The following is a 24,966-nucleotide window of genomic DNA, read 5'->3' as shown; positions in this document are numbered from 1 at the left end:
AATAAAAACTTAAAAATACAAAAAATAAATATTTCTTTACTAAAATACTCATTCTCTTGAATTTGGTTCACCTCCATTGTAAGGACAGAAAATGTAATTAAAATAATACTATTAAATACATTCAATTACCTCTCATTAAGTCTCACATTTAAGTCATTAAATAAATCATGTCCTCTCTCATTAAATCCAGTATTAATACTTTTGTTTCTCACTATTAAATTCTACTAATAAATCTATACACAATAATTATTAATACAATGAAATTTGATATTTTTAAAATAGACCTAGAAATAAAATCACATTTTTCCATCTAGATGGTGGGTAAGTAGTTCAACCATTTGTGTCAAATGGATAATTCCATGATGACATAAATAAATAATAAAAATTTAGAAATACAAAAATATAGAAAATAAAGAAATTTTGAAAAAATTGGACACAATTATATTATTATATGTTTGTCATATTAAAAAAAATAAGTATGATAGGATAGACATAATTTATTAATGATTGACACTGAATATACAACTTAAAACCTATCTAAGGGGTGGGTTAGTGGTTCAATCTTTCAGGTCAAATAGGTTAACTCATGATGTATAATTAAAAATAAAATTTTTAAAATAGAATAATACAAAAAATACAAAACAATTTTGGGCACATCTATTATAGGGGTGAGCATAATTTGGTTAAAACTGAACTAAAAATTTTGGTTTGTTTTTTTAGGGTTTTGGTTGATTCAGTTTTTAGAATTAGAAATTCGACCAACCAAATAAACTAAACTTTTGTATGTTATATGAAATATAATATATAATATATAATATTATTTATATATTAATATATAATATAATGAAATTTGCTTTGATAATATATTATATATTATATGTTATAATGTATATAATATGGTATATACATTATTAAAATTTGGTTTTAATTATAATAACCAAAAGCCAAATCGAAAGTTTTGTTTTTTCTATTATTTGGTTTTGATTTGGTGTTTATTTTTTAATTTGGTTTTAAAAATTTTCAATTTATTCGATTCGGTTTTTAACTGAATAAACCAAATGTTCACCCCTACATCTATAATATTATATCCTAATCATATAAAAAAAGTAAGTATGATGAATAATAATTATTTTATTAGTGATATAAATTAAATGCAAATTTTAAAACCAGACTGAAAATGAAACCATTTTCATAACTAGGTTGTGGGTCAATGATCTAATCTTCCAGGTAAAATGGGTCAATCTATGTTGTCATAACTAAGTAATAAATATTGAAAAATATATAGAATCTCAAAGAAAAATATAAGCTTTGTATAAAACATTTTTGATACACTTTGATGTTATATATTCATAATATTAAATATGAAATTAAGAATTACTTTTATTAATGATGAAAATGGAATACAAGATTTAAGTAGAAAATGCAACTAAAATAATGCTATTAGGTGCATTCAATTATTACCTCTCATCAAGTCTCACACTTAAGTCATTAAATAAATCAAATTCTCTCTCTCTCTCTCTCTTTTTCATTCAACCCAACATTTATACATTTGTTTCTCATCATTAAATTCCATTTAATAAATCAATACACAATAGTTATTAACTAATATAATGAAATTTTATATTTTTAAAATAAACCTAGAAATGAAATCATATTTTTCCATCTAGGTGGTGAGTAACTAGTTCAACCCTTTGGATCAAATGGATAATTCCATGCTGTCATAAATAAATAATAAAAATTTAGAAAATAAAGATTTTTTTAAAAATTTTGACACATTTCTATTATTATATATTTGTCATATTAAAAAAATAAGTATGATAAAATAGACATAATTTTATTAATGATGGAAACAGAACATAGAACTTAAAACTGATGGGAAATGAAACAATTTTCCTATCTAGGGGCGGGTTAGTGGTTCAACCTTTCAGATCAAATGGGTTAACTCATGATGTATAATTAAAAATAAAATTTTTAAAATAGAATAATGCAAAAATTTTGAGCACATCTATAATATTATATATTAATCATATAAATAAAAAATAAGTATGATGAATAATAATTATTTTGTTAGTGATATAAATTAAATGAAAATTTAAAACCAGTCTAAAAATGAAACCAATTTCAAATCTAGATGGTAGGTTAACGATCTAATCTTCTAGGTCAAATGGGTCAATTTATGATGTCATAACTAAGAAATGAATATTAAAAAATATATAGAAATTCAAAGAAAAAAATAAGCTTTGTATAAAGCGTTTTGATACAATTCTAATACTATATATTCATAATATTAAACTAAAATAAATATGAAAATAATAATTTTTATTAATGATGAAAATGGAATACAATATTTAAAATCAACCAAAAAAGAAAATTGGTTTTTTCCATCCAAGTGGTGGATTAGTGAATTGTCCATATCAAATGGATCAACACATGATGTTATAATTAAATAATAAAATACACAAAATTATAGAAAAAGTGTAGATAAGCTCAGGTACATTCTATGTTATTATATATTCATCATATAAAAAAGTGTGATAAATGATAATTATTTTCATTAATGATGGAAAATAAATAAAAATTAGGAAAAAAAACATTAATGTCTAACACATGACTCAACTAACCATGTCAAATGATTCCACGATTTAATTAGCTAGGGCACTTTAGGCAATGGTTTGGTGGTAAATGAACCTATAATCTTGAATTGGGTGGTCGGCTAATCAATCTAATAAATTGATTTTACCCCAATATTAAAAACCAATATCAAACAATATATTGGAATTGCATTTCCTCTTATTAAATAAGTAATTTTTATTATGTCATAAATTAAATAGTAAAAAATAAAAATATAGATTTTTTTTATAAATTTTATGAAAAAATTTAAACATGTATTAATATTACATATTCTTCATATTAAACAAAAATATATTTGTAAAAAATGAGAATTATTGTTAATAAAAATAGAAATAGCTAAGATACAAAAAAAAAACAAATTAATGTATTAACTATAGCCCATTTTCTTGTTTAAACAGATTAATGGTTTTGCGAGTAAGGACCTCATTTGATTATTGACTAAGTTAATTTTTTTATACAATAAATTTATTTAGGTAAAACATAAAAAAAATGTATCCAATTGCCAAATCAATAAATCCAACTCTATACTTCAACCGTATGTTAAAAACTTTTGTTGAAATTATAAGAACATTTAAAAGTTTTAAATTAAACAACAATATATACATTGCCACGTGCAACGCGTACACTTTTACTTGTATAACATAAAAATACATACCCCACGGAACGAAAATATCTAAGTCTTGCTCCCTAAAAATGCGCTGACGTAACCTTTTGGACAACTATATACCCTATTAATATATTTAATTCCAAAACTACCCCGAAAGGCAAAACCTCACAAACCCCCCCCCTAACACCTTTCCTCTTCGCTCTCGACCTTCTTCTCCAGCGGCGGCACTCGGGCACTGATTTTTCTCCGGCTTGGCTGTCCTTCAATCTCAAGCATACTGGCGTATTTAAGTAAGATTTACGCTTACAAGCGACCTTCCTTTTGATGTTTACCGTTCGGAAGTTCAAGCTTTTTATTTGTTTGTTGCAGAGAGAACCGGGCGGTGTGGTGGTGTGTTTCAGTGGTTTAAACGACAACTGGTATCATCGTCGTCCTCTATTTTAACGTTTGTGCGGTCAAACAACGTTTCAAATTCCTTCTGTTAACTTGCTTTGTTCAATACACCTTTCAGGTTCATCGGTCTAGGAGATTTCTCTGTCTCCACTGCAGCTCGTTCAAGGAAACGTCTCCATAGCAGTTTCTTCACAAAGGTTCGTCTCTCTCCTTCATTATATGGTATTATTGTTTTCGTTGTATATGTTTTTGCATTAGGGAAGATGAGAAATTGTTTGTAGAGGGATTTTGTGATTATGGGTTATTATATATTTTTTTCCAAAAAAAAATCGTTATTATAATATTGTTCTTGTGTTTTTTTATTTGATCAGTTATTAAAATGGCTGCCACTGGTGAGATTACAGCGTCAGAGTTCTTGCTGGTATGACATTATAAAGTTAAGGTTCTTTTTAATTTATTTTTGGTGTTTGAACTTTGAAAATGACTTTTCTTTTTCTTTTTTCTGTTTTTTCTCAAACTTTTTGCAGGGTTCACAAAGACAAAGTTTGTTTCTACACAGAAGTTTTCACAAGCAGAAGTGCCGTTTTCTTTGGGGTTCACTTCGCAGTCGAAGCCCTTCACTGGGAATATCAAGTAACTATAGTAAAAGGGCTCTGACTCCTGTAATGCCCAGAGCTTTGGTTTCAGGGACTGTGAACAGTAAAGTAGAAGATGATTCAAGTAAGCTTGACAGTTCTGCAGGGGATGTTATACATTTTTACCGTGTTCCACTGATTCAGGAGAGTGCAGCTGCAGAACTTCTCAAGTCAGTCCAGACGAAGATCTCAAGTCAGGTTATTGGGTTGAAAACTGAACAGTGTTTTAATATTGGACTTCACTCAGAACTCTCAAGTGAGAAGCTTGGAGTTCTAAAATGGATTCTTCAAGAGACATATGAACCTGATAATTTGGGGACTGAAAGCTTTCTTAACAAGGAGAGACAGGAGGGCATCTCCACTGTGGTGGTTGAAGTTGGGCCACGACTATCTTTTACAACAGCATGGTCTGCTAATGCTGTCTCAATTTGCCAAGCATGTGGGTTGACTGAGGTAATCCGCATGGAGAGGTCAAGAAGGTACATGTTGTATATTAAGGAAGGAACTGATTCTCTGCAAGAACAACAAATCAATGAGTTTGTTGCCATGGTTCACGATAGGATGACAGAATGTGTCTATCCCCAGAAGCTAACATCTTTCCAAATAAGTGTTGTTCCCGAGGAAGTTCAGTACATTCCAGTCATGGAGAGGGGACGAGAAGCATTGGAAGAGATCAATGAGAAAATGGGATTGGCATTTGATGAACAAGATATACAGTATTACACTAGGCTCTTTAGAGATGACATTAAGCGGAACCCAACAACTGTGGAACTATTTGATATTGCACAGTCTAACAGTGAGCACAGTCGTCACTGGTTTTTCAATGGGAAAATTGTTATTGATGGTCAGCCTATGAATAGGACACTTATGCAGATTGTCAAGAGCACACTACGGGCCAATCCAAACAACTCTGTCATTGGCTTCAAGGACAACTCCAGTGCAATCAAAGGCTTCCTTTTGAACCAGTTGCGTCCAGCCCAACCTGGTTCAACATCTTTGTTAAGGATGGATAAACGTGAACTTGATATCTTATTTACTGCAGAAACACATAACTTTCCTTGTGCAGTGGCACCTTATCCTGGAGCAGAGACTGGTGCTGGGGGTCGTATAAGGGATACCCATGCTACGGGAAGAGGATCTTTTGTTGTGGCATCTACTGCTGGGTATTGTGTCGGTAATCTTCATATAGAAGGTTCCTATGCTCCCTGGGAGGATCCATCTTTCACATACCCATCAAACTTGGCTTCTCCTTTGCAGATCCTCATTGATGCAAGCAATGGTGCATCAGACTATGGGAACAAGTTTGGAGAACCCTTGATTCAGGGGTACACAAGAACTTTTGGAATGAGACTTCCAAATGGGGAAAGAAGGGAATGGTTAAAACCTATCATGTTCAGTGGAGGAATTGGGCAGATTGATCACATTCATATATCGAAAGGAGATCCAGAGGTTGGGATGCTAGTTGTGAAGATTGGAGGGCCAGCATATCGCATAGGAATGGGAGGTGGTGCAGCTTCAAGCTTGGTGAGTGGTCAGAATGATGCAGAGCTGGACTTTAATGCTGTACAGAGAGGGGATGCTGAGATGGCACAGAAGTTATACCGTGTTGTTCGTGCCTGTGTTGAGATGGGGGAGAACAACCCAATTATTAGCATTCATGACCAGGGTGCAGGGGGGAACTGTAATGTTGTTAAGGAAATAATCTATCCAAAGGGTGCAGAGATTGATATTCGGGCAATTGTAGTTGGTGACCACACAATGTCAGTTTTAGAGATATGGGGTGCAGAGTATCAGGAACAGGATGCGATATTAGTAAAGCCTGAAAGCTACCACCTGTTACGGTCAATATGTGAAAGAGAAAGGTTGTCAATGGCTGTTATTGGAACAATCAGTGGTGAAGGGCGGATTGTATTAGTTGACAGTGCAGCTGTAGAGCGTTGTCGTTCAAGTGGGCTTCCTTTGCCTCCGCCTGCTGTAGATCTTGAACTTGAGAAAGTGCTTGGTGATATGCCTCAGAAATGCTTTGAGTTCAGTCGAATGGATCAAGCACTGGAGCCACTAGATATTGCCCCTAGCACCATGTTAATGGATTCTCTGAAGAGGGTCTTGAGACTTCCATCAGTGTGCTCAAAGCGCTTCTTAACAACAAAAGTAGATAGGTGTGTAACAGGTCTTGTGGCACAGCAGCAGACAGTTGGTCCTTTGCAACTTACACTTTCTGATGTTGCTGTCATTGCTCAAACATATACAGACCTGACTGGGGGTGCATGTGCAATTGGAGAGCAACCCATCAAGGGTCTGCTAGATCCAAAAGCAATGGCAAGACTAGCTGTTGGAGAAGCACTTACAAATCTAGTTTGGGCCAAGGTTACTTCTCTTTCTGATGTTAAGGCAAGTGGGAATTGGATGTATGCTGCCAAACTTGATGGTGAAGGAGCAGCAATGTATGATGCTGCTATATCTCTTTCAGAAGCAATGATTGAACTGGGTATTGCAATTGATGGAGGAAAAGACAGTCTGTCAATGGCAGCTCACTCATCTGGTGAAGTTGTCAAGGCTCCTGGAAATCTTGTTATTAGTGTTTATGTTACCTGTCCAGACATCACATTGACAGTCACTCCAGACTTGAAACTTGGGGATGAGGGTGTCCTCCTTCACATTGATTTGGCAAAAGGAAAGCGGCGTTTGGGTGGATCTGCTCTTGCTCAGGTATTTGACCAAGTTGGAAATGAGTGCCCAGATCTTGATGATGTCTATTACCTTAAAAAAGTTTTTGAGGCTGTTCAGGAATTGCTTACAGATGGGTTGGTCTCGGCTGGTCATGATATCAGTGATGGTGGATTGATGGTCTGTGTCCTTGAAATGGCTTTCGCTGGGAATTGTGGTGTCCTTTTGAACTTGACTTCGCAAGGTAAGACTCTCATTCAAGAGCTATTTGCGGAAGAGCTTGGCCTTGTTCTTGAGATTAGCAAGCAGAACTTGGACGCAGTGATGGGAAAACTTAGCAGAGCTGGGATTAGTCCTAAGATCATCGGGCATGTTACAGCTTCTCCTGTTGTCGAACTAAGGGTTGACGATGTAACTCGATTGAAGCAGGAAACATCCTACCTTTGGGACATGTGGGAGGAAACCAGTTTCCATATAGAGGGGTTCCAAAGGCTAGCTTCTTGTGTGCAATCAGAACAAAAGGGTTTGAAAAGTAGGCACAAACCTATATGGAGGTTATCCTTCACTCCTTCATTTACAGATAAGAAATTGATGGATGCAGCTTTGAAACCAAAAGTGGCCGTGATTCGGGAAGAAGGGAGCAATGGGGACAGAGAAATGTCTGCTGCTTTTTATGCTGCTGGTTTTGAACCCTGGGATGTCACTATGTCAGACCTTCTGAGTGGAGTAGTCTCCCTGCATGATTTCCGTGGGATTGTATTTGTAGGAGGTTTCAGCTATGCAGATGTACTGGACTCTGCAAAAGGTTGGTCAGCCTCCATAAGGTTCAACCAGCCTCTATTAACCCAGTTCCAGGAATTCTATAACAGGCCTGACACGTTCAGCCTTGGGGTTTGTAATGGGTGCCAGCTTATGGCTTTACTGGGATGGGTTCCTGGAAGGCAAGTTGGGGGTGTTCTTGGTGTAGGTGGAGATCCATCTCAGCCGAGGTTCATCCACAATGAATCTGGTAGGTTTGAATGCCGTTTCACAAGTGTGACAATAAGTGAATCACCTGCAATAATGCTCAAAAGAATGGAGGGTAGTACTCTTGGTGTGTGGGCTGCTCATGGTGAGGGAAGGGCGTATTTCCCTGACAGTGTTGTTTTGGATCGTACCCTCCAGTCTAATTTGGCCCCACTAAGATATTGCGATGATGATGGGAAGATAACAGAGGTTTATCCTTTCAACCCAAATGGTTCCCCATTGGGAGTGGCAGCAATTTGCTCGCCAGATGGGCGGCACCTTGCTATGATGCCTCACCCTGAGCGATGCTTCCTGATGTGGCAGTTCCCATGGTATCCAACGGAATGGAATGTGGACAAAAGGGGACCTAGCCCGTGGCTGCGCATGTTTCAAAATGCTAGGGAGTGGTGCTCTTGAGACAGGTTTGCTCTTTTCTGTTGGTCAGGTTTAACTTTTATTATTCTTCTTCCTTCACCAAGTGTTTTTTTTTCTCTTTTTAATATTTAATTTAGTTTATCTTTTCTCTGTTGATATTTTGTAGTTCAGGGGAAGGCTCTTGATTTCTGAAATAGAAGGGCTTCTGAAACTTTTAAAGGCAAGTTACTGGAATTTATTCTCCATCTAATGTTTTGTTTCTCAGGATACCTACTCCATTTATTTTTATGTTTTTCATCTGCAGAAATTCTATTTAAGTATTGAAGGTCAAAATGCTGATACATCCTGGTTTATTTTTGTTTCTCCTCTGAAATAGGCTCTTGTTTCTTTTAGTGGCTGGAAATCATGTTTATTTTATTCGTATTCTCAAAAGACCAAATTCCCTTAATCTGTAACATTTTTTTTTCACCAAAAAGCAGAGTTACTTCGTTATCTGCATGAAATCATTTACATCCATCACCTGAGAGGGTACAAGCATTCTGATATTATACTTTTACAAGTTTTTAATGCTCGACATCTAACAATCACTTAGATTTCCACACGCAATCCAGTTGAGGATTCTGTGTATCCTGTACCTCCAACATAGCATCAGAATATAACGAAAAGTTGTTGAGCTTTCTTCTCTTAACCTCTAGTAAACCCTCTAGCATGGTTGTCAAGGCGACTAGGTGAGGCTAGGCGACCATGGGGCGTCCAGGCGCCTAGGCGATGCTAGGCGATGAAATCTATAAATATAAAATCTATATTTATACTACAATATGTTTAAGAAGAAGAAAAAAGATGGGGAGAGAATAGGGGCAGAGCCCCTGTTTTTTTGAAAAAAAAAGAAGGAGAAGGAGAAGCAGAAGCAGAAGCAGAAGCAGAAGAAGGGAGGAGTATAGGGATGGAGCCCCTGTTTTTTCAAAGAAAAAAAGAACTGAAGCTGGCTGGAAGAAGAAATAGAAGAAGGGAGGAGTATAGGGGCGGAGCCCCTGCTTTTTCTGAAAAAAAGTCCTGAAGCTGGCTGGAAGAAGAAGAAGAAGAAGCAGCAGCTTACCAACTGAAGCTCGAAGTTGGGCTGGAGATGGAGCTGGAACTAGAAGCCTTCGGTTCTCCTCCCTCTTCAGTCGAGCAAAAACCCTTTCAAGACAACAACTGAACTAAAGAAATGAAAATGACATGTATTCTATTAGTGTGGCTTAATAATAAAATGTTAACATGTAACCAGTGTATTTTAGAACAACATAATAGCCAATAAAAATATTAGAATAATAAACATGAAAGAACTATTTCTTAAATTTATTTAGGTGCCCGCCTAAGTCTCTGGGCGGTCGCCTACTACTACTACTACTACTACTACCAATACTTTTTATTTTCTTCTTTTCCTATAACAAAAATAAGGGTTCAGCCCCTATATTTTTTGAATTTTATTTTCCTTCTTCATTTTCTTCTCATGAATCTGTTGATTTTCTATACTTAAATATGAAATTTATACTTTTCTTATGAAAATCATGAATAATTATTAAAGAAGTATGGTTATGGTACCTAGGGAACTACCCTAGGATCTATATTTTTAACATACAAAATCCATCGCCTAGGCAACTAGGCGACAAGGCACCCCCAGTTGCCTAGCCTCGCCTTGGCGCCTTGAAAACTATGGCGTTTGGGCGAGGCAACACTGTAAAACCGCCTAGTTGCCTTGACAACTATGCCCTCTAGAATGTTTCTCCATTTAGCTTCAGTGCTTCCTGTGTTTTGTAAACTTTAGCATCTGCATGAATAATTCTGTTGTAAGAATCCAACATGACAAAGGCAGCTCAGATATCCCTGTTTGGGGATCAATGGAACCATCAACAAGCATAGTATACGAGTCTCTGAGGTCACAAGAGAGTGATTGTGTTGATTGGCTTGTATTGTCTTGCTTCTGTAGTAACAGAGGTTAAGGAGTTAATATTATACAACACCTGATTTGGCTTCCGAAAAGAGTTTCAAGACATTCCTTTGTTCCTTTGGTCCAAAATGAGTCTGAGAGCTATCATGAACTTCTTAAGAAGCAGATGTTTGTGATTTTTATTGTGAACTTAATTTGTTGGAGTTCTTTATCCTGTAGTTAATGAAATTCTTTATCATGAACTTCTTAATTTCATGAACAAACATAATATATGAGTGCTCTGAGGTCACAAGAGAGTGATTGTGTTGATTGGCATCATAGTGCTGTCTTGCTTCTGTAGTAACAGAGGTTCAAGAGTTAATATTATACAACACCTGATTTGGCTGCAGAAAAGAGTTTCCAAACATTTCGTTGTCCCAAATGAGTCTGAGAGCTATCATGAACTTCTTAAGAAGCAGATTTTTTTTTATCTTTTTTTTTTATGAATTTCTTAATTTCATGGAGTTGTCTATCCTGTACTTCATGAGGATTGTTTTCCAATTGAAGAAAGAACCAAATAGCACTTGAGTAAGGGCATGTGAAGAACAGATGGTTGAAGGTCTCTATTTGTTCCTTGCAAAAAACAGAGAGTTTATCTTCATTTTTAAGAAAAAATGTTCATCTCTTGTTCAAACACCTCCCCATAAACCTGATCATTGTCAATGGCTGGGTTTGGTATGATTTGAAGTATAAGGTGAGCAGTGAATGGGGGAAATAAATTATGTACAAGAGCTTCATTCTAACTCCCCTCTTGAGTTAACAAATTAGACACCCTGGCCTCATTTTCTGCCAATATAAGACCTGGATTGAGGATGGGGGAATTCATCCCTGAGATTAGGTCATTAGGTATCCAAGGATCATGTTGGATGTTGATCCTATGACCATCCTTTATCTGCCAAACTAAATTTTGCTTAAAACTCTTGGCAATTAACAGCATTTGCTTCTGCCACTTGGAACGATGGCTTCTCAGGTTTTGACTAAAGATTGATTTATTCCCAAATATTTCTGACTTTTCACTTTGGCCCATAATAATGATGGCTCAGATAATAACCTCCACAGTTGCTTACCAAAAAAGTTCTTTGTTTATTTCTGCCATGCATCTGATCACAAGGCCTCCTATTATTGGTTTACATTTTGTCTTCTGGGAAATGTTGTAAACTCCCTCTATTATTGGGAGTATTGGTGGAGATAGGAAGGGGGAAGGGGCTAGTATGAGGTGGAGCAGTGGAAGTTCTTCGCATCCCCATCTACTTCATTAAGGTAGCTGTAATAACTCTTATTTGCTGGTTTAATAAAATTTCACTATTTATAAAAAAAAAGGCCTATCCAAAGGCAAGAAGGGGTAGTAGCTTGTAAGGATGGGTGGTTAATTTTGGGTGGGATGTGAGAGAGGTAAGATCATCCCATGAGGTAAGTGTGTGGAAGGGAATCACGAGGTTTCACTCTTTGATGCAGCCGTTCTTGTCTTGGAGAGTGGGGAATGGTGCTAGTATTAGATTTTGGGAAGATGATTGATTGGCTCGGAATTGGGAAGTTATGTGAGATGAGCCCAAGGCTGTATAGTCTAAGCAAGAAGAGGGTGGCAATTGCTCAATGCTATGAAGTTATAAAGGGATCAGCGGTATGGTGTCCTAATTTTAGAAGACCGTTGCTTGATTGGGAGGTGGAGGAATGTGTTGGGCTGTTATCAAAGATGCATGAGGTGGTGGTTAATCCCTTGATGTCAGATTCAAATGGTGGAAGGAATGCAAAAATTGGAAAGTTTACAGTCAAACCTCTCTATAGTGCTTTGCTTCTGGTGGAGCCTGAGGAAATAAAAGTTGTTTGGGAGAAACTGGTTCCTTCAAGAATTTGAGGCTTTTGCTTAGTTGGTATCTATGGGAAGCATCTCACTCAAGATAAGCTGAAAAAAAGAGGCTTTCAATTCCCAAACAGATGTGTATTATGCTTGGCTGAGGTGGAAACTGTTCTATATTTTCTAGTTCAATGCTGCTGCGTCAGAGGAACTTGGGGTTATTTCTTCAAGTTATTCAACATGGATTGTTGGCCGCCCAATGATGATACTGAGGTATTTGGAAGCTGGCCTAGAGTTATCGGGAATACTAAAACAAAAATTATTTGGAGTTGCATCCCTTTTGCAGTGTGTTGGGAGGTTTGGAAGGAAAGAAACAAAAGAATATTTGAAGGGAGAAGGAAAAGCAATGAAGATTAGGGGCATTAATCAGTTTGAAGATAGTTTGACGGGTTCTAATTCTTCCGGAATTTGAAGGTTTCAGTAAAGAAGACTTTAGAGCCGACTTATGGAAAGTCTTGAATGACTTGAGTTGATTTTTGTATTTTAAATTAGTAAGTGATTGTACTTTTTTATTTTAAATTTCTCTTGCCTCTGATGTTTAGTGACTCTTTGCAATGAGAAGTTGTGCTATGTTTTTTATCAATCAAATTTCTTTTTTATTTATCTTCAAAAAGCTGAGGAGAAAACTAAAATCCCAAACAAAGGAGATTCAGATCCATTTAACCAGAAAAAGCAGGGTATCTGTGATGAGATAGTCAAGGACATTGAGTGGCCTATCAGGATTACTTCAAATAGGGGTGAACAACAAACTGACATGGATACTTCATGCAATTCTTCCATTCCTTGTCTGGAAGGCAACAACCATACGGTTGGGTAAGACAAGGTTGCAAGCCTATTGAACTAGTCCCTGCAGTTCCTATCCCCCTTTGCTAAGGTACGTGTGCCAATTTGGTTTTGGGTACTAACCTTTCTCCTGTGTTTGAAGCAGATGCTCTAGTTGCCTATCTATCTGCTAAGCAAAAAGTCCATGAAACCACAGCCAGTGTATGTAAGGGAGGAGGGGAGTTGGTCAGTGAAAGGGGTGAAAGAGAAGAAACAGAAGAGAGGGAGAAAGGAGAGAGAATTTGGGAATTAATAACTGTACTGTTTGAGGAGTTAAAATATAAGGAAGAGGAGAAGTTAGGTGAGGGGTTAGAGAGGGTGGAAGAAAGGAGTTCTAAAGAAGGGTTGGAAAAGAGTGAAGAAAATAATATCAGGTTGAGTAGAGAGGGGCAAGGTAACTAGGGAGAAGAGGGAGTAGAAGATTCTGTAGCAGCCTTCTGTAGAAAGGTTGAGATGCTAATTAAAAAATCCAAGTGATTTAAAGTTTTACCTTAAGAAAAATGAAACATCTGACTTCACTTCTCAAGAGTTCTTGCATCAGTGGCAAGGAATAGGACTAAGCAAAAGAGGAAAAATTTATTGGCAATCTGTGCTTCATGCAGTGATGCGGGGAGTTTGGGATGAAAGAAATAAACACCTTTTTGATAATAAATTTAGGCCCCTTGGAGAATTAATTTCAGATATAACGTACCTTTGTAACCTCTGGACAGTCAATTCAGAATTGTTTGAAGGATTCTCAATCAATGATCTCAATAGAGATGCTCACTCCTTTCTTTTTCTTCCTCACCCTCAACAAACAATCCCAAGTTAACTGGTTGTTCTTGGTGATGGAAAGGTGACCCTAAACTTTGATGGGAGTGCTTTAGGTAGTCCTGGTTTAGCTGGCATTGGAGGCACAGTAAGGGATGAAAGGAGCAACATATGCTGGACTTTCAGTGGTCCAATTGGATTGGCTGACTCCACTAAGGCTGAGGTGATGGCTGCTCTTACTGGAATCAGAATAGTAAAAAAATTGGGAATTCAGAACTTAACCACTGCAGGTGAGTCGGCAAATACCATAAAGTGGTTAAGAAACTGGAAGGAGATTGCAGAATTAACTTCAGCTAAGAAGGCATCAAACTCTTGTTGGATTCCTCCACCTCATGGCTTTATTAAACTGAATTTTGATGACAGCAGTATGGGTAATTCAGCGCCATCCGGAATAGGGGGAGCAGTAAGAGATGAACAAGGGAATCTGTTAGCTATATTCTCTGGACCAATAGGGGTGGGAGATTCATTGAGGGCTGAGATACTTGCAGCTCTTGAAGGGGTACTAAGAGTAAAGATATGCATTTTAATAAGATGATCATAGAAGGAGACTCTGAAGTTGTGGTGAACTGGTTAAAAGAGGATAACTCTAGGATATGGAATTACAGCAATGAAAAGAGAAAATTTAAGTGGCTGACTAAGGACATTGAAATTCAGTACAAATGGGTAAAGAGAAGCACAAACTCACTGGCAGATGGTCTAGCTAGGCAAGGGGTGAACAGAAATTCTATTTTTTGGGCTGTTTTGTAATTGTTTTTTGGTGTTCATAGGTTGTACTCGGGAGCTAAGATGGTTTATCCCCTTTGCTTGTAATTTCTCATATTTTTAATTCAATTCAATTCATAGTTATTGATCAGAAAAAAAAGGGGGGGGGACCTTGGAGACTGAGCCACTTTTTGGCAGAGGCTAGGGACTCTTTGGACTGTTTAAATGCAATTTTAGTTTGGATTCCAAGGGAACAAAATCATATAGCAGATGGATTAGCCAATTGTGTGGTGTATTTCGATCATTTGTATAATGACAAGCTTCCTCTGTAATCTCTTGGGGGTCCTCCCCCTTTTTTTGTACATCTTCTTCTCATGGACTTGTTCTTTCTTTAACGAATTTTGGTTATAAAGAAAAACAAAACAGAGGGGAAGGAGGAAGAGAAAGTTGAGTCATGAGTGAAGTAGAAAAGTTGAGGCAGGATGTGGAAGGGGTTAAGGAATTAAGTGGAAGAAGGGAGAGGAGTGGAAGTTAGTAGAGGTCCTAGAAAAAAGATGGTATCAGTGAAAAGTTTTATAATGAGAATAATAATCTGGAATGTGAGGGGTTTGGGGAGTGCTAGAAAAAGATCAGTCATAAGGGACATACTTTGGAAAGAAAAACCTGATGTTGTAATCCTCCAGGAAAATAATTTGATGTTAGATGGGCTATGGGAATAAGTTGGTCCATGACCCCATCTTGGGACCCGTGTGGACTTGCGATGAGTTTAAAGCCATCACAAAATCGCGATGAGCGCAGACTCACTACGGATCAGAAACAAATAATAAAAACATGTCGTTAAATAACGCGTGTGACGGGACACCCCGCGGGTGTGCAAGCTAAATAGTGATGTCACCCATGCCACGTCGGTTTAAAGGGGTCACGAAAAGGAAGTATCACACACGTATTGTGAGAATCCTTAGACAAAAGGAAAGTTTGTCCTTGAAATATCTCATAAGACACGTGGCGAAACCCTAGCAGTGTTCCTTGATAACTGACACCGAATCTAAGATTCCCTTTCCTAGTGGGAATCAAACACTTTTGGCCCCTTCCTTTCGGGTCCTCGGGTTCTCTCCCTATAAATAGGGTTCATCTCATAACGAGATCATCATTCTATCACCTCATTTGCCCTAGCCTTTAGCCTACCTTCTGCACTCGACTTTCCTTTGTCCTTCAAGGAGCCCCCCCGTACATAGCCTAACCACCTCACTCACAGGGAGGAGCATTGAAGTGGTGTTGTATCAAGAGCTTTGTTGAGAGTGACTTTTGACCATTGGCCAATTGCCATTTATAATGAGGATTTGGTAGGAAGGGGCCTTGTGTTGTTTAGATTTGAAAACATGTGGGTTTTTCATCCATGTTTTATACAGAAAATAAAGGAGTCGTGGGTGGAAATGAGGCCTAGAGTTAAATGGAAGGGGATGGAATTTCATAGGAAATTACAAATGCTAAAGGCAAAAATCAAAGAATGGAATTCTGTACAATTTTGGGAGGCTTGAACATAGGAAGCAAGAAGTTTGTGATCATATGGAAGGGCTGGATTGGAAGGCAACTTAGGGCCTTTTGAGTTTTGAGGAATGTGATAGAGCTCTAAGATGGAATCTAAAAAAGATACTAGAAGACGTAGGTGGAGAACATTAAGAGCAGCAATGGTATGGAGATTTGGGAAGAAAGAAACCTGAGAATATTCAATTAAAAGAATAAATTTAAGAGCTAATTGAAGCTATAACAATTGGAGCTGCACATCGGGTAAAAGCTTTAGAGCTATTCCAAGTCTTTTCAATTAATGACAGTGTTAGAACTTGGACTGAAGTGGCACAAACAGGTAGGTATATTGACTGAGTGAGAATGGAATTGAAACCTCTATTTGTGAGTAAGCTAAAGCTGAACTTTGATGGCAGCTCTACGGGTAATCTGGGAAGGGTAGGCATAGGGGGAGTGATTAGAAACTAACTACCAAGAAGTGGTGGTAGCAATGCATTCAGGACCGATTGGCTTTGGAGACTTGGTCAATATGCTTACCTGTTTAGATGACCCATAAATAGTAGAGTGTGAGTTGATGGTCCGGATTGGCCCAACCCATATAGCGAATTCAAAGAGTGGATTGAAAGGAAATTTGAGTTGGAGGAAATCAAGGAAGCGATCTTCTTTATGGATAGGTCAAAAGCTTTGTAGTTGTAATTGGGATGGAATTTTTCAGGATGGCATTGTTTGTTTGTAGGGTTGATTATCTTATCTCTAAGGGGTTAAAGATGTTAGGGTGGGTCTGTTCTTTGCTGGGTGATTTCTTATCACCCTGATGTATCCTCTTTAATCTATTGATTATCTTATCCCTAAGGGGTTAAAGATGTTAGGGTGGGTCTGTTCTTTGCTGGGTGATTTCTTATCACCCTGATGTATCCTCTTTAATCTATTTCCTTAATAAAGTATTTTTTTATTTATATTAAAAAGAATGCTTTGGGGCCTGATGGATTTACAACTGCTTTTTACTAAGATTGTTGGGACACTCGAAAATCCGAAATTTTGGAGTTTTTTAATGATTTTTTTCCAGAGACGTGTGACAAATCTGGATTTGAATTCAACATGTATGGCCTTGGTCCCCAAAAGAAGTTGAGCATCTCACCCAAAAGACCTTAGGCCTATCAGTTTGGTGAATAGCTTATAAAAAATCCTCTTCCAAGTCTTTTCCAATTAATGACATCATTTTTTTTTGATAAATGAAATGATAATTTATTCATAATAATCAGAATGAAATTACAAAACAGCCTGCCCAAGGAGAGGGACAAGCTGCTACCTCTCCTCAACAACAACAATGTACTACATCAGACTAGGAGATGAGTTTACAGAGCTGCCCAGAATAAATGTTCCCTTGAAACTCCTTGTTTAGCTAACCCATCCGCTATGGTATTAGTTGTTCTACCCACCCACTGATAATTAACGGTCATGTTCCTTGAAAACCAATTAGCTTTCCTCATAATATCCCTGTAGCACCAAATAATTGAAACTTGATTTTTTAACCAACCCACAACGACTTTGGAGTCTCCTTCAATAAGCAAATTCTGAACTCCTAACTGGTCTGCAAGCTGAGTAGCTTGTACTGCCACTAGAAGCTCAGCTCTAATAGAGTCTCCTATACCCATGGGACCTGAGAATAAAGCTAATACATTACTATCTTTATCTCTCAGCACCCCTCCTATCCTTGATGGACCTGGATTTCCTTGGCTGCTACCATCAAAATTCAGCTTTGTCCAGCCTTCAGGAGGCACCCACACAGCTGGTACCCTGTTCTTCCTGTTACTGCTACTAGCCACATTGTTTTTTTTTTGATAAACTCAATTGGTGACATTGTTAGAACTTGGACTGAAGTGGCACAAATAGGTACTTAGGTAGGCATATGGACTGAGTGAGAATGGAATTTGAAACCTCCAGTTGTGAATAAGCTAAAGTTGAACTTTGATGGCAGCTTTACGGGTAATCCAAGAAGGGCAGGCATAGGGGGAATGATTAGAAACTACCAAGAAGTGTTGGTAGCAATGCATTCAGGACAAATTGGTTATGGAGATTATGTATTCAGGACAAATTGGTTATGGAGACTATGTATTCAGGACAAATTGGTTATGGAGACTTGGTCAATATGCGTACCTGTTTTGGTGACCCCCTAAGTAGTAGAGTGTGAGTTGATGGTCTGGATTGGCCCAACCCATCCAGCGAATTCAAAGAGTGGATTGAAGGGAAGCCTGAGTTGGAGGAAATCACGGAAGCCATTTTCTTTATGGATAGGTTCAAAAGCTTCGAGGCCTGATGGATTTGCCATGTTTTTTACCAAGATTGTTGGGACACTCTAATAGGAGAAATTTTGGAGTTTTTTTAATGATTTTTTTTTTCAAAGAGGTGTGATAAATCTGGTTTTGAATTCAACATTTATGGCCTTGGTCCCCAAAAGAAGTGGAGCATTTCACCCCAAAAGACTTTAGGCCTATCAGTTTGGTGAATAGCTTGTATAAAATCTTAGCCAAGGACCAAGGTCCTTGCTTTGAGGTTTAAAAGAGTCTTTGCTTCCATTGTTTGTCCTAATCAAGGGGCTTCTGTGCAAAGTGGACAAATCACTGATCAAATTTTGATTGCAAATGAATGCATGGAGTTAAAAAACTCAGGAAAAAAAGGTTTAATCTGCAAATTGGGTTTGGAGAAAGTCTATGATTTGGTGGATTTGTCATTCTTATTGTACTGAGAAGTTGTGGGTTATGGGAGAGATGGTCGTTGGACCGACTTGTGTCATCTAGGTTGTGGTGCATGTTCCAAGGTTCAGCATTGAGGGAATAGAAACGAGGGGATCATAGAAGGCATCCGCTCTCTAATCTCATTACCATGTTTAACATGGCTTACACAAAGACAATGAGGAGCAGAATCAATTCCCACATTTCGTAGAGATGACTATGGGATCATTATTCTCATTCCAAATGAGATCACTATGTATTCTTTTTTCCCACTTGTATCACAAGAATCGGTTCTGAGAATGCATGCCAAAAACAACCTAGGCATACACTGTTCTTTTCCTATGGGCCTCTATTGAATAGATCAATCCTGTTGGATGTGAAAATGGTCAGAAATTTAGAGTCGTAAAAAAGAAAGTGTAAAGAAACAAACAAACTAAAAATCGAAGGGGAAAGAAAATAAAACGAACAGAAACACAAAGGTTTCAGCTTTAAAAGAAAAGTGTAAAAAAGTGTCGAAAAATCATGAAGATGGCCATGTGGTTTGCCCAAGTTGCCACAAGGTGTCTAGGGGGATCATTTTCAGCCTGGCCTTGAAATTCTAGGCTTGGGCCTTGGTTTTGTGTGCAGGTCCAGCCCGGACCACAATTTTTTTATATAATAAACATTTTTCAGAAAAAAATTATGTGCAACTTTATATTATATATAAATATAAATAGTATAAAATGCACAGACAGTATATTTTATATAATGTCTTCTATTTATATTTTATGCATATACTATGTTGTATAATATAAAGTATTTTATATATGAAATCTAATGTATTTGATAACTTAGGACTAGAGCCCAGCCTGGCCCATGATCACCCCTAAAGGTGGCCATGAGGTAACATGTTCTATTTATAAGTGGAGAAATGAAACTTCATTGTTGATCTTATCATTTAGCCCATAAATGATGTAAAGTGCAATACCTAGTTGCATGGAACTAAAACTGGAATGAATGGGGAGCATGAGAAAATTTGCTTAGTATGTATGCTACCAGGCAAAAGCAATCAATGTCATTGATTGGGCAAAATTTTCTGGGTTAATAGATATAATAGAAATCACACAAACATATAAATGAAGATTTCTGCCAACATCTCAAAACAGAAAAAAAAATTCTTTGTACACTGGCTTCATTTTGTTGTTCTGATAGAAAGTCTTGACATTATTGCTAAATCTCATGGAAATGTGAAGTATCCTTTTCTACAAATAACTTTGGCTATCATTTGCAGTTTCATGCAAGGTTTGAAATATTGATATGATACACCCTGTATGACTGGAGGTGTATCCGTGTATGTTGCTAGACATGCGCATTGGGCCAATATGGGTGTGTATTGGTGCATATCAACTTGTATCGATTGATTTGCACTGTTATGGATCGATACACTGTGATACACCGTGTCTTTCTATTAAAAAATGAACATAGTCTCCAGCCGATGAAGTGGATGATGCCACCAAACCAACTGACCATCAAAATATTTAGTTTGTTAAGATATCCTAAAAGCTATGACATTCAAAATCCTAGGAATATAATAGAAGTCTATACAATCAAAACAAAGTATAAGTTTCCTAACTTGCTCCGAAAACACTAGACTAAACCATGGGATACAATTCTGAACCATGTTAGCGCTTTTCAAAGAACGCCTCGCCCAAACGCTAACTATGTTAGGCACTTGCTTAGTGGGCTGAAGCAAATATATATTATATAAATATTTATTAAATAAAAAATAAAATATGTAATATTTTATTGGTTGTTTTAGTTTTTATAATAGAACCTATTGCATGTTACCATGCTTTTGTTTTGAGGAAAGTAAAAAAAGTTGATCTTTGAGGATTTCACATTGACAATAGAATTGAAGTATCAAACTGAGGAAGATGAGAGAACAACAGCATCCATCGTTCCCACACAGTCCTCTAAAGTCAAGGTGAGTTGATCAGTTCTTGTATCTTTGTTTCCTTGTTTAAAACAGTGGTTACGCACCATTTTCTCCTCTTCCTTTTTGTATCTTTTCTCCAAGTTTTTTGAATCATTTTATTGGACTAAAACAGGGGCTCCGCCCCTTCTTTTATTCTTCATATTCTTGTTTTATTTTAGTATTTTTTTCACCAGCCTTTCTGGGTCTAGAACAGGGGCTCCGCCCCCTTCTTTTGTTCTTAATTTCTTCCATTTTTTCAGCTTTTTTTTTTTCGTTATCATCATTGGTTTCTGAAACAGGGGCTCCGTCCCTTCTTTTCTTCATATTTCTTCTTTTGTTTTAATATTTTTTCACCAGATTTTCTGGGTCTAGAACAGGGGCTAAGTGCAATGACAGTGAACTAAGGTGCGATTGAGGCGGACCAAGGTGCAATGGAGGCTAAATAAGGTGCAATAAAGGCTAGGTAAGAGGCAATGGAGGCTAACTATGGTGCAATGAAGGCTAGGTAAGATGCGGTGGAGGCTAACTAAGGTGCGAAGGAAGCTAAGTAAGGTGTGATGGAGGCTAAGTAAGGTGCGATGGAGGTGTTCTGATGTGCGATGGAGGCTAGGTAAGATACAATGGTAGGATATGTTGTGTTGGAGGCGTTGAGATGTGATTTCAAACCGCTAGTAAGGTTTGCTATGTTGCGCATCACTGAAATGTGATTTTGACTTATGCTTACCATGCTAAGTCCCTAAGAGATGCGATTTTAAATCACAGAATGAAAAACACTTTCAGTTTTAAAATTGTAAAACCCACAAGAGCCAAATCAGACTTAAACACCTCCCAATAAAGGTTCTAATTTTTCACCAGTGGAGTCACCAGCTGTGAGCTCTGAGAAGCTCATGGCTTGCTCAAACAAAGGAGTTACCACCCATTTAACTTAAGAAGAAAGGGTCCTTTGTAAACTCTGAAATTTGATTTTTGATTTGAAACATAGTACTCCATCCTCCTCCTAAAAGGCACTTACTAGAAACTCTAAATCCGTTAGGATTGGGAGACAAAAGGTGTTGGGCACCTCTCTCTCTATGCTGTAAATAACAACCCGATATGGGAGTTGTTTAGGCTCTCAACTTTACAAAATTTGAATTAATACAGATGGAGTTCTAAAATTTGTGAATAGGATCCCTTCTAACATCTCTTAATCTCAAATTTAAGGGGGTGTTATTAGAAATTAGGTACTAATTAATTTTTCCTAAATCCATCGCCTCCCTCCCTTTAGTTTCGAGATTAAGTGAAGCTTAAAGAAGCTTTTACAGTTTTTGAGCTTCGGTCAACCCAAAATCAAACTAAATGATATCTGAAAGGAAACTAATGCAACAATTGATTAATAAGAAAGAAAAACTAACAACATATGTTAAGAATCTTACCTATTTGATGTAGCATTGACTAAGTTTTATAGCAATGATTTTAGAGCCTGAGAATGGCACCTTTTGAGATTTTTTAGTGAAGGAAGATTTGGCAATTGCTCCTTGAGGAGAAAGAGTGGATATTTCATAAGGGCTTTGTCCTTCTTGAAGACAAGGATGTGAGCACGGGGGGATGGGGCATTTTTGGTGAATTCTAACCTAAGATTTAAATTTTTTTCTCAGGTTATTTATTAAAATGGTTGGGGATTCAAGTGGGGGTTCTCTCTCTCATTTTTCCTTTTAGAAACCCATCCTATTGTAGAAAAGGGAGACTGGAGTAAGTTTGAAACAAAATTATCACATGTTCAAGATTTCAGACACGCTTTAACATGTAAGAAAACCCAAAAATATGAGATTTTAGTGATTTTCCTGGGTTTCTCATGCCCAATGGAGGTATTCTCGAACATGTTCATGTTAGGTTTGAATTTGACTTACCAGTAACAGCAAGTGTAAATTTGAAGTGGCCTGGCCCTTATGTCAATTTTTAGGGTCATGAAGGGTTACATTGGGAATTTTGGGTTCCTTTGGTCTATTTGGAATTTGAGTTGTCCTAATTGGTCCTATGAGCTGGGGGGGATTAAGTGAAGGGTTGAATCAGCACTCACTCTTTTAAGGTTTTAGGTTGGGGCAAATAAAGGGGCGATTTAATCTTGTGCATCCTAATGAAACATTTCTAGTTTAACGGTCAAACAGATGAATTGGGTCATGAAAATTGGCATATTGGGCTTTTTTGGTCTCTAATCACAATTGTGAGGTCTTATTAGTCAAATAGGATCGGGATGATGAAGATCTATGGCTGTAATGATTGGATTAATGAGATTTGTTGAAATAAAATGTTTGCTATTTGGTTCTCTAATCACAGTGGTGAAGTCTTATTAGTCAAATAGGGTCAAGATGATGAAGATCTATGACTGACAAGTTATATAAGTGATGGATCACTGACTAGAGGTGCATATTGGTTCAGATTATGGTTTTAAGAATGCTAAAAAATGGAATCTTGGTTGTTTTGGAGGGATTTGGAGGAAGTTAAGGCTAAAATTTGGTTTAATTAATTGTTTAAAGGTTTTGTTTCACATGATGGAGTCTGATCGTGTGACTAGTTTGGTGATATGGCATAATTGTAACTGTCGGTAAGGAATTTTGTAGATTTAATGATAGATCTAAGGGTATTCAAATCGTGATTTAGTATATTGGGGTCTTGACATGTTCTAAAAAGAATTGTCGGTTTTGATCAGGTACCGAGAGTATGAAAAGTGGGTCAGAGAGGGGATCGAGCAAAAAATGGTATTGACAAAGAGCCTTGAGGAGTGGATGTAGGTCTGAAGGAGTCGAGAGACAACAAATCCGCCATTATACCATGTTTTCATTACTTGTCTTCGTTAGATGAGTTCTAGTGAGGACACATTTTATGGTAACCAACCATGTCCAACCATAGAAGTGATTTATTTAGGTACAAATATAAATTTAGTTTTAAATGAGCACATGAAAATCATATTGTCAACATAACCGTTAAAGTATGCTGGAAGTGATTATTCAGGTAATGGGGACATATTAAGGTATGTGAATTCTATTAGTTGAATTCATTTAATTTTTTAAAAGATATAAAGTGAGGTAAATGGTGGTTCAGGTAGATCTGAGGATGGAAATCAATATTTTGTTGATTCTCATTGATCTTGGCATATGATGCAATAGTATGATCATGGTGACAAGTATACGGTGTTGAATCTTGGCTGTTGATTTTTGAATTGCTCAAAGGCTAGGTATATGATAAATTTGATGGTGGTTTTAAAGAACTTGATGGTTAGAGTTGTCCTCCCACCGATGGACGGTTTGACTGCTTAGTTCAGTGGTTAGAGTTGTCCTCCCACCGATCAACGTTTTTTAGCAAAATAATGGTCCTGGGGTAAAATGGAATTGGTCGTTGGACCTGTCCGGTTCTTGGTTTTTCCGGTCCTGCCTGGTTTTGAAAACAATGTCAAAGTCTATAATTTTGAGTTTTTCTAGAGTTTTAAAGGGTTCAAACTGATCCACCCAGGCAATAATCGAATTTAGCGTTTTGTTTTTATGTTTTTTTCTGTTAGGCTCCATTTGCTTTTCGGGAAGTTATTTATATATATGGGTAAATGCAACCTGAGTAAGTATTTCCTAAGAAACACTTACCTCCCTATGTGCATTTATCTATGCTCTTTTATTTCCTAGGTAAATAAGATATTGACCATTTTACCTATAAAAAACCATTATTAAAATGGGCAATTTTGTCCCATCCAAGTATTGTCAACTTTCCCCCAAGGTGGGAAAGTTATTTATCCACCTGAGAGATGGGTATCACACTTACTCAGGGAAAGTAAAATTTCCATTGACCCCACCGGTGTTTTTGAACCATTGTTGACCCATACAGTCGGACCGTTTGGCCTGGGAACCATCTTGTAGGCAATTGGTTCCATTTCACCCTTAACCTGTTATTTGGCAAAAAATCGTTGATTTGGTCAATGACCCGTTGACATGGGTGGTCAAACCATTGACCTATTCGACCCGAACAATGGTTTTTGGCCATTTATAATTTTAACTTTTTTCATTTTTTTTTTTAAAATTTAGAACAGACCATCCATTCAAAGTGGATGGTCAAATCACTGACCCTGAAATCAGTGGCCAAAGCAATTTCAGTTTCAGGTCAGTTTTTAAAACATGCGTATCTTGGCAATACATGAAAACCAAAATCCCATTAACTAATTTTTCTCTCTAAAAATCCAAAAAACAAAGAAGGCTAAAACAGAAGACATTGATCAGAAAACATAATTCTAACACACGTATCGAGTATTATATTATTTATCTAC

General features: G+C 37.1%; 1 protein-coding gene across 11 annotated transcripts; it reads left to right on the top strand.

The window, feature by feature from the left end:
* Positions 1-3,385: 3,385 nt before the first annotated feature.
* PUR4 (purine biosynthesis 4) lies at positions 3,386-23,762 on the top strand. 11 transcript variants are annotated; one of them, XR_016104845.1, is made up of 8 exons: positions 3,386-3,528; positions 3,608-3,657; positions 3,750-3,828; positions 4,003-4,052; positions 4,159-8,360; positions 8,480-8,533; positions 20,617-20,690; positions 23,368-23,762. XR_016104845.1 is itself a non-coding variant. In XM_088963950.1 (6 exons), the coding sequence occupies exons 4-5, from the start codon at positions 4,011-4,013 to the stop codon at positions 8,353-8,355; spliced, it is 4,239 nt and encodes a 1,412-aa protein (XP_088820076.1). In that variant the 5' UTR covers positions 3,386-3,528; positions 3,608-3,657; positions 3,750-3,828; positions 4,003-4,010; the 3' UTR covers positions 8,356-8,360; positions 8,485-8,816. The 11 variants fall into 11 exon arrangements, 2 of the variants coding, with proteins under 2 accessions (XP_088820076.1, XP_088820075.1); XR_016104847.1 differs by lacking the exon at positions 23,368-23,762 and adding an exon at positions 21,059-21,477 and having other exon boundaries at positions 8,485-8,533; XR_016104842.1 differs by lacking the exon at positions 23,368-23,762 and adding an exon at positions 21,059-21,477.
* Positions 23,763-24,966: the final 1,204 nt, after the last annotated feature.

This window comes from Nelumbo lutea, chromosome 1 (assembly GCF_056320005.1).
Source record: "Nelumbo lutea isolate HS-2025 chromosome 1, American lotus-T2T, whole genome shotgun sequence".
In the NCBI taxonomy this organism is placed as follows: domain Eukaryota; kingdom Viridiplantae; phylum Streptophyta; class Magnoliopsida; order Proteales; family Nelumbonaceae; genus Nelumbo; species Nelumbo lutea.
Note: the sequence above shows the minus strand (reverse complement) of the source record. Positions and strands in the feature narration are given on the sequence as shown.